Below are 10,468 nucleotides of genomic sequence, written 5' to 3'. Positions count from 1 at the left end.
AAATTTGGCCAGGACACTGGGGTTACATCCCTATACTTTTTGAGAAACACTTTGGGATTTTTAATGACTACAGAGTGTCAGGACCTCTGTTTTGCATCTCATCCAAAGGACAGCACCTTTTTACAGTATAGTGTCCCCATCCCCATCATTATACTGGGTCATTAGGACCCACACAAGCCACAGGGTGAGCACCCCCTGCTGGCCCCACTAACACCTCTTCCAGCAGCAACCTTAGTTTTTCCCAGGAGGTCTCTCATCCAGGTACTGACCAGGCTCACACCTGCTTAACTTCAGTGGGCTGCTAATTGTAAGTTGCAGGGTGATATGACTGCTAACAAACATTTAAGACTGTTAGCATGAACCAAGGGGAAGCACGTTGACCAGGATGTTTGTGCTCCTGCTCCACAGGTCCTGGGTTTGATTCCAGACTGGAGCTCTTTGTCTGTTTTTTGTATATTCATTATAATGAAGCTTTACTCCGTTTACTGATACACAAAATTCTTGTGACCAAAAAAGTTATGCATATATACATGAACCCAAGTGCTTTATTTTTTGTCCCACAAAACACAAAAGAATCTTGCCCCTTGTGTATTGATGATACCTAACCAAACAGACAAGTCACACAATACTTGCCTCATACAGAATGTGATCTACATAAACAGGTAAACCTGAATGTGCTTGTTCTTTTACTTTGTTGCTTAGACCTCCACTGTATAAATAAATGCCTTATCTTGGTAAGACACAAAATGTATGTGTCTGTGTGTTTTTCCTTGCAACACCTTGGTTTTGCATATCACTGAGAGACTAGTCATAATATTTGAGACCGTCCACCAATCCTCGCTCCAACAGAGAGAAACTCCTCTTAGTCTTATTGAGATTGGACTTAGTCCATGACTTACTTCACTATTAATGAGCTGTCGTTGATGTGTCTTCAACAGGACCACATTGGTGCCAATTAGAGAGGCTCTGCTTGAGGACTTTTTATGAAAGAATGTACTGTATTTAGGACCTGAGAATGAAATAGTTACAAATGTAGATACTCTACAAGAAATATTTATTTCCTTCTTGAACTCAGAAATGTATGTATTTCTCTCTTATTGTAGAAAACAAAAACTTATGACACCTGATTGCTTTTTTTCAGGCTAAATTAATTTACTCATTTGTATTTATAATGAGAGAAACCAAGGTTAATTCTACATGGAAAAGCAGAAAGGGTCAAATATGATGCTTCACCTGTGAAGCATCTTCAGGTGTGTACAGCAGAGAGGGAGAGAGCAGGGATGTGAGAGAGGAACATGGGGTCTGGGAAGCAAAAGAGGTAAAAGATAATCAAGATAAGAGAATCATTAGGGTGAGACTCTTTTCAATTGTCAAGATCTTCGATTTATAAGTCTGATGTTTGGAAGCAATGGAAAAGCTACATAAACGGATTTCTTTACTTTCTCTCTTAAAATGTAAATTATTAAAATAGGTCAAATAAAATACTTAAGTTTGAGTATGTAGCTGTGTCAGCATACATAGGCTGCAAAGGAACACGTAAAGGTTTTTTCCATGCTGAAAGCAAAAGAATAGAGACGCAAAGTTTCGGCTGTGAAGTCTTCGTCAGGTGTGAAGAAAAGTTGCGTCTTTTCAGGTGTAGAGAAGGTTCCACAATTGAAACTTTGTGGCTCTGTTCTTTTCCTTTCACATGGAAAAGACCTTTACTTGTTCCTCTGCGAATAACAGATATTAAATATTTTATTCTGTGGTACAGCCAATTGGGCCTGACGTATTTAAAGAAGGATGTGCTTTAGATATTTTTTTTGTTCTGTTTAAAGTTTGTCCCTAAATTGTGTACCTTTTACAGAACTATTTTAACATTTTGACACAATCATTTTAAATTCTTACATTGCAGGGCCATTAACCTTCAGTTGCTTATGTTGTTTACAAAAAAAATGTTTTTTAATAAGAAATGTTTTTTTTTACTAAAGCTGTGCAATTGCATGTTGTCTTTGGATTGAATTTCAGAAAAATCTATCTTATTTTTATTGAAAGTTTAGCTTAAAATAAATACTTTCCATTACTGTATTCTGTACAGCCATTCACAGATAATGCTGGGACTGTGTGTGCAAGCAAGACGTGCGTGTTGGTGATTCCCTTGAGTTCAATGTGTTCCCAAGCTTCAGAGAGTGCGTGCACACAGGGAATGGCTCCCTGCACTACTAAGTCAAGAAGGGAACCAGAAAAAAAGCCCAAGACTCTCCATTCCATTACCTTTAACCCTTTCCTTCCCCTCTACACAAGGACCTACGTTTAAAATGTGAGAACAATTGTTAGAAATGTGAAGACAAAATAAAAACACGAACAAAACACTAGGCCATTTTTTAAAACACTTTTTCAATGGATGTGTATTCTGCTTCATTTATTGCGCCAGATGAAAAAAAGGAGGCAGGGACTACTTTTCTAGTAATACAACACTGGGCCATGTCATTCCTTTAGCTCTCCTACCGTCTTCTGAAATACCCACCACAGGAAAACGTGAGTTCACTTAGTTCATGTACAATAAAAGTAGCAAGGACTAGGAAAGTCTACGACACAGAAGAATACTAAAGCAAACAGCCTACCTTTTGTTTGACACATTTATTATAATTATTAATTCTTTCTTCTATCCAAACTCCCCAAGGAATGCTTATTTCATATCTATAACTGGTCTGTGCATGTTCCATCATGTTAAAATGGATGCAAGAAATGATTAAATCATGTTAAAAAATGAATGCAAAGGAAACTTAATCCTCTGAAGATCCACAAACAATCATTTTAACGGGATTCAGGTTCTCTCTATGATTGTAGGTAGACATATAGCATGAGTTAAATATTATACTTTAGGTATTCCATACGTATCCCACGGTAATGCTAATTAAATAATTCTGGAATAAAAGGGCACCACAAATGCAGGCTGGTGGAAATATAATTTTCAAAGGGTCCTGTAAATTTCAAGACAATTGCAAAAAAATAACCAAAATATGTAGGGTGAAGGAGAAATAAACCAGTATATTTTGGGTGGAGGAGAAATAAGATAGAATATGTAGGGTGAAGGATTGACTCCATCCTATGTCTACAAACCAGGAAGTTATCATCTTTAGCAGTATGTCAGATGATCTTCAAGCTGATTAACAGACGGGCTAAAGCAATGCACAGCTGATGCAACTCTTCAACCAGAATCTGTGGGTGTGGGAGCTCATGGGAGCAGTGTACAGCTGTCAGCCAGCTGATTCATTCCAAATAGAAAGCCAGCAGTTATTTCACATTTCATTACAGATTTTTAAAATTTTCCACAGAATCTGGGATTGTATGGTAATATGCATATAATTGATTTGTTTGAAATATTAATTTTATTCGGTTTCAAAGAAGAAAACAGTACACACGATTAAAGTGATTAAGATGGGTTAGATGAGATGCGATTAACTATTCACTTCAGCTGGGCATTTCTACAGCATTTATGGGGTAAATGCTTGCAATAACAAATAAGATAAAACTTTCAAAATTAAACATTTGGAGACTAAAATGGGTCACAGTATACTGTGCTTTTGTGTAGTCAGCCAGCATAAAAGTGGATGACACTGAACACAGATAAATAGAACAATAAATGCTCTTCCACCATGAAATAATTCTAACTTATCTAGCTTAATTACAGTTTTTTTTACAGTTTACAGCTTTTGAGTGAATAAGATGCAATGTCAGAAGAATGCTTGAGAAGGCAGAGTAAGTTTACAAACAGGCTATGCAGGTTCCTGCAATGCTTAACATTACAATTTACATTTGAATGCTGACTTATTCATAAGGAAATCAATACAAACTACTGTATGAAGGGCTACAAACAAGGGCAGGTTGTTTGGCTCTCTAGTCCTTTTGGTTGCTAATTACTCTGAAACCTGCTGAAACATGCTAGAAATATGTATTGGAGCGGTACCTCATTCCTTCAGCTTTATATTTCTGAGCAACAAAGACCAGATGATATTTGGACCCAATGTGAATGTAAGGCAGAACACTGTACACATTTCTCCTGACTTCTGTTAGAGTCCTTATCAAATAATTTGTAATACCAGTAACAGATTTGTCAAGCATAAGACTTATCTTATAGGACACAGCCTTTGACAACGCATTAAGCTTTTCAAAAACCAGTTGAATTCAATCTGTACATCATTATTTTTTCTTGTTTCAAGTCTCTCTGATACTATAAATGAACATGACATATTGCTGCCTACTAAGTCTAACTGGGAAATACAGCTGCTCAGTATGAGGTCTGTCCTTAACTTTGGGATTATGGGACTTCAACCAAAATGGAAGACGGCTACATTTTCCTGTGTGGAGAAATTAGAAAAGCTGCCAGATCATTTCGTGCTTGTAAAACAGTGTGTAGGATTATAGATTTTTGGAAGCTCTCCAGGTGTAACTGGATAATTTAAGAGATGGAACCAACCTGGCAAACAGTTCTTTTTTCTAATATTTCCACACACTGGGAGCGGGGTTAAAAAGGGAGTTACTTTTCACCAATCATCGCACGTGTAGAGACAACACCCACACAACAACTAAGAAAGAGCTGTACAGAAAGGTGAAATGTTGATGTTTGCCTTTAGGGATTTGCAGAGGCCTCCATTACTACAAACTTGTTCAGTCACTTATTGGTAGAAATTTGCTCTCCACCCGCAAAGTGAAGTTTTTTGTAAAAAAAATAGGATAAACAAATGTGTTGTACATTTCAGGCTTCTGATATGATTTGCAAACATTTCAGAAACGAGGTATAACTATATTTTAGATATAATTGAAATTAGCTGTTTGGCCCAGATTATTGAAAATGTCAAAGTACAGGATGAATAATAAACTTTAAAATAGGTTGCTCCTATACACATGCAATGGAGGCAATGTACTGCACATACTGTACATATACATATATACAGTATACATAAATTACGATGGTAACAAGTCTGTAAAATGGATGCACAATAGAAGTACAAGAGAGAAATAGTACTGACAAGAATTGCATGTGCTTGTAGTTCTGCTAATTAAATACAGATGCAGAAAAACCCCGGGGAGCGCTATCGTATTTCAGTTTTATAAAGGCGTACAAAAGAAACTCAGAACTAATTGCATTATTTCACACTTGTTTCGATCTTAGAGATCTGTTTTAGAATAATTATTTTCAACATCCATCAGTTTGCTGAGGCTTATTTTCAAAACAGAGGTTTAAAACATAATCGACTCTATTGCCATTTCCAAATTTTCTTTGTATTTTTGAGACAACTAGTTTTAATTTCTGTATTAATGATAGCCAGCTCTTTTTAAAAACTGAAATAGATTTCTGTATATTTTTATTATGCTCCACCGTGTTATTTCGGCATAGTTATCAGTTTAAACTACAATACGTGTTTTAGTGAGATACCATCAAATTCCTTTGAAAATGACTGACGCCACTGTGCAAATTAGCAAGAGAAAAATGAATGGGTGTAATGGGTTCATTTGCATGTAGGATGCCTGCATAGTTTTCATTTGTTTTATGCCAATGTAGACCTTATCCACCATTTCACAAAGGCGTAACACCGCTAACCTGCTCCTCAAACAACGCCCACATCAACGCGCATGCCCAACACTCAAAGAGACGAACCGGATGACGCACATAAAAGTCTTCCGCGCTGTCGGTGCCTTAGCACTACGGCGTAGATCAAGACGCAGAGACGTGAGTTATAAAACCTTGCGAGGGGGACAGGGAAGTGCCGGTAGGGTTTCAGCGCTCTAGAACGTACTAGCTGCTCGGCAACACCAAGGAGACCAAGTGAGTTACCGGCAGCTACATTAGGCATTTTTTATTGCTATAATATGTACGACATTATGTTTCATTTTGTTATTACTGTGCATAAAGGGAAATAAGATTTTAATGTTAGTTTCGGTGATCATAATGTAAAGCAGGCTAATAGAGCGGTGGCGGTAAGAGTAGGGACTTTCCAGAAAGGTTTTAATTAATTTTTGCAGATTACGACCAGGGTTTTTGTACCGTCCGTTGCAAATCGTTGGTTACTGAATTAGAATCAGTGGCAGTTCTTCGGAAGGAGACGGATGTGGGCGGTTACCGTTTTATGCATCGCGCCGATCTGCAGAAATATTTAAAATTTTGCAGTGGCTTGTCTAGTGGTCGATGTGGCGTGAAGCGGCTGTTGCCAAGTAAGCTTAACCAGGGTTTTGGATTAACCAAGTTTCGCGGTAGTCAACGGCTTTACATCACAGTACGAATATTTTTTATTGTAAATGTGTGTCGTCCACCTTTGCGTTAAATCTAAACTTGCATTAACTTGCGGTTGCATTTCTTTTCTAACTACCGCCGATGTAACCTATACTGTATTCTAGTTGCACCTCTTCTTGTTTTGTAGGTATTTGTGATCCCCGTTTGTAAAAAAAAAAAGCTTGAAACAGTTATGTCTGCCATCGCCATCGCATTCTTCCGGCACGGCAGGGTTGTTGCCAACCGAGCAGCGAAGAGCAGCGCCTCCCGGCCGATGTCTCCTTGCCCCTCCCTCGCCCGCTGCATCTCCTCCACCGGCGGGAGGAAGAACTTGGCCGCCGCGGCAGAAAGGCGGCTCCAGCAGCCGGCCGCCTGGGACAGTTTTGGGATTTGGCTGGACGAGCCCGTAGTTCTGCCGCCCCGTTTAGGCGAGGGCGGACGGACTCTGAAAAAAGCCAGTGTCCCCAGCTTTGGTTGCGCCATTCAGACGGGAAAGAGGAAAGAGAACGAGGACCGCTACAGGGTGGCCCAGCTGGCCGACGATCTCTTCTTATTCGGCGTTTTCGACGGGCACGGTGGGGCTGCAGCCGCCGAGTTCTGCTCCCGGCACTTCAACCATTTCATCCAGTGAGTACTGTCCACCCTTTGACGCGGATCGGCGTGATAACTGCCACGAACCTTTGGGTGCAGTTTGTGCCATTAATGAACCTTCAGTAATTAGGCTTGAAGCTCAAATCCCAAAAATTCGTTTTTTCTCAGATTTGAGAACTGTCTTTCCACTTCACAGGAGAAACCTCCAGTTTGAGTCTGATCTTGAGGCGGTCCTAGAGAAGTCCTTTCTGCAAATCGATGGTGCCTTTCTGCAGTACATATGCAGTTTAGGAGAAGGTGAGATTTTTGTTTCCTTTTCTTGAGAGGGTGCTTTGCATCTTGATGTGATAGTTGGGGACATGTGTGGACAGTAATAAGAGGGACTGCATCTCATTTTATTTCCTTGAGGTGTCTCCTCGGCAGCTTGGCATTGAGTATCCCAATATCTGTGCGTGCATTTTCTAGCTTTGTTTCAGGGCCAAAGTAACTTGACATGCACCCAGCCTTGGTTTTTAATGCTCCATCTTAATCTAATGGAGGAAAAACAAGCTCCTTCAGGTAAACATGCATTTGAAATGGTTACCTTATGGTCAGTGCAAATTTCCTCATGTTTACTGAAGACATTTCTTTTCTTGTGATAGTATGTGCAGGGGACCGGTTACATATTTCATGTGCATTAGTGGTCCCTTGTTGACTTCTTTGATCGTCCTGGGCTGCATGTGAAAAATCCCATGACAGGAATTTATTGCAGCTTTTTTTTCCCCACTAACATTGTTGGTGCTTAAACATAAAGAATCTCGATATATGAACGAGTTGTTTTTTCCCATGTGGGAGTGTTAGATTATTGGATAGTTTATACTTTAAGTTTTAATGGTTAAGATGCTGAAAATGTGAGGATATACAGGACATTTTTAGAATGGTAAATACTGCAGATATAGCCTACCTTTTTGTAGTGATAAATTCAAGGCCTTTGGTTCTTGCTTTTAAGATTTGGACATTCCTGTCAAAGCAGAAGTAATGTGATGCATCTTGGTCTGGAATGTGTGACGTTCGTTTTGCATTTTCTGTTTTCTTTGGCTGATTGCAAATTAAATTAAACAGCTCTAGTCCCTGTGCTACATCTTTTGCTTTGCTTGAATGAAAAACAAAGGGATCAGTAGAATGGAATAGGGATGTTTTATGAAATTAACAAGCGTTTGAATAGCCAGAGCTGGCTGCTTTGTGTCTTGTTACTACTTTTATATTTCAACCTAGGTGATGGAGTCCAGCGGTTCCATGTCTGGACTACAGAAGACTGCGAATGTTTTTTAAAAACCATGTAAACTCCTTGTGAGTTCTCTCTTCTTTTGAGCAGTTGTACACATACAATAAAAAAACCAATGTTTGCCCATAAAGTGTGCAGATATAGAATTCTCCAAATTCTAATATATAGCAAAGTGGTAATTCTTAGATAACACATTTAAAAATACCACAGTACACTTATTTCAGAATAAATTTTATAGTCCCAGACTCACTTTACTCTTCTGAAAGTTAACTTTGCTAGGGGTTAAAGCCCTGACTTTTTTTTTCCATTTTATACTGTAGATTTATTGTAAAGACTAATTTCAGTCATTAGAGTAGTCCTTATAGTGGTTTGCTCTTCTGTACAAGAGTTTTAACATTTTGTCTGCTTTCTTTAGATGCCCCGCTCTCTGTTGGAACAACGGCAACAGTTGCTTTGCTACGGAATGAAACGGAGCTTGTGGTTGCCAACGTGGGAGACAGCCCAGCTGTCCTGTGCCGAGAAGGGAAAGCAGAGAGCTTAACCGAAGACCACAGTCCCAGGCGAAAGGACGAAAGGCAAAGGTAAGGGGTGTTATGTGCTTCTGCCTTGTGTAGTAACTTTTTTTTCAGTCTGACTTAATTGTTGTCATGTCATGACTACCAAACTGCTTTATACCATATGGTGTAATGGGAAGCCAGAGCCTACCCAGCAGGCTACACCCTGCACAAGGCAGGGTACACCCTGGATGGGAAGCCAGTCCATCTCGGGGCAAGTGCATGGGGACAACTTGGAGGCCACGGTAATTTGGCCCAGACACTGGGATAACTCCCTACTCTTATCGAGAAATGCCCAGGGATCTTTAATGACCACGGAGAGTCAGGACCTCGGTTTAATGTCTCATCCAAAAGATGGCACCCACTACAGTATAGTGTCCCTGCCACTATACTGGGGCATTAGGACCCACGCAGACTGCATTCGGGTACTGACCAGGCTCAATCTTGCTTAGCTTCAGTGGGTAGCCAGTTGAGAGCTGCAAGATGATATGGCTGCTGGCCCCGCTTCAGTGTTGGGCAATTAATTCCTTCCTTCCATTAATTTAAGACTAAAAATTTCGCCAAGTCTAGTTGGAATTCTTTTTTATTGGGGAGAGAGCCCCAGTTGTTACATTAGAAAAGCCTGCTATTCTAATTGGCTTGAACTGTCTGTTTAGAATTCTGCAGTGTGGCGGCATCATTGAGTGGAACAGCGCTGGTGAACCTTACGTGAATGGGAGGCTTGCAATGACACGAAGCATTGGCGACTTCCAGGTGAAGCCCTATGGAGTGATTGCACAGCCCGAGATTACAACAGTGAAGGTATGAGTCTTCTAAAGTGTCATTTCAGGTCTGATCTCCTGTTTCTGGTTTGTGATATGAGGTCTGAAGTATGTTTGATGTATTCCAGCTGCAGCATTCGAAGGACTGCTTCCTGGTTTTAACGACTGATGGTGTCAGTGGGATCATGGAAGGACAGGAAATGTGTGACATTGTGAAAAAGTGCCAGGACCCTTCAGAAGCTGCTCTTATTGTAACCGATCAGGTAAGTGGAAATAGGAATTTTAAAAGTGTTTATGACTTCCATAGGATTTTTTTCTCCTCAATATACTTTAATGGTGTTTTTTTTTTTTTTTTTTTTTTTTTACAGGCTCTGCTATATGGAACACAAGATAATGTGACTACTTTGGTGGTACCATTTGGAGCTTGGGGAAAGTACAAGAATGCCCTGACCTCATCAAGCTTTGGAAGAATCATGGTAGCCAGCTGCCGTTGGAGCTAACTGGACAGATGACTGTTGTAGAGCTGTACTTGATTTCTCAGTCTGATTTATGTATAAATACTGTGACTGGGTGGGGTTTTGATATTTTTCTATAGCTGAAAGCAAAACTGGTTACTATGCTGTTCCACTTTTGTGCTTAAATGTGGATCCGTAGCAAGCATTTTCCTCTGGACCTAACAGGTTCTTATGTATTTTTCTTTCATTTCATAAGAAAGTTAAAGATTTTTAGTGCCTTTATGCACTTCAACATTAAAATCTGTCCAAAGTGGTTTTTAAATGACTCATTCAATATGGCTTTTAGTAGACTTTTCCAGTCCTGTAAAATTCTTGCATTTCTACTGTGAAACTGATGGATGCCAGTTCTGTCAAAGGGAATGTCTGTTTATTGGAGCTGGATGGGAGACTTGATGTGCACAGAGTAGCACATCAATCTCTTTAAAGAATGCACAAGTGTACAGAAATAAACCCCTTGCAAATCAGTCCCTGTCTATGTTAACTTTTTTTTTGTCTGGATGACTAAGTATTTTGGCTGAAAGGTTAAAGTA

General features: G+C 39.7%; 1 protein-coding gene across 1 annotated transcript; it reads left to right on the top strand.

The window, feature by feature from the left end:
* The first annotated feature begins 5,694 nt into the window (after positions 1 to 5,694).
* On the top strand, positions 5,695 to 10,403 carry LOC148834959 (protein phosphatase Mn(2+)-dependent 1K-like). The gene is made up of 7 exons (XM_088917113.1): positions 5,695 to 5,809; positions 6,402 to 6,880; positions 7,041 to 7,141; positions 8,524 to 8,689; positions 9,319 to 9,463; positions 9,552 to 9,686; positions 9,792 to 10,403. The coding sequence occupies exons 2-7, from the start codon at positions 6,447 to 6,449 to the stop codon at positions 9,921 to 9,923; spliced, it is 1,113 nt and encodes a 370-aa protein (XP_088773239.1). The 5' UTR covers positions 5,695 to 5,809; positions 6,402 to 6,446; the 3' UTR covers positions 9,924 to 10,403.
* The last annotated feature ends 65 nt before the right edge of the window (positions 10,404 to 10,468 follow it).

Source organism: Atractosteus spatula, chromosome 5 (assembly GCF_055471065.1).
Source record: "Atractosteus spatula isolate fAtrSpa1 chromosome 5, fAtrSpa1.hap1, whole genome shotgun sequence".
Lineage (NCBI taxonomy): Eukaryota > Metazoa > Chordata > Actinopteri > Semionotiformes > Lepisosteidae > Atractosteus > Atractosteus spatula.
Note: the sequence above shows the minus strand (reverse complement) of the source record. Positions and strands in the feature narration are given on the sequence as shown.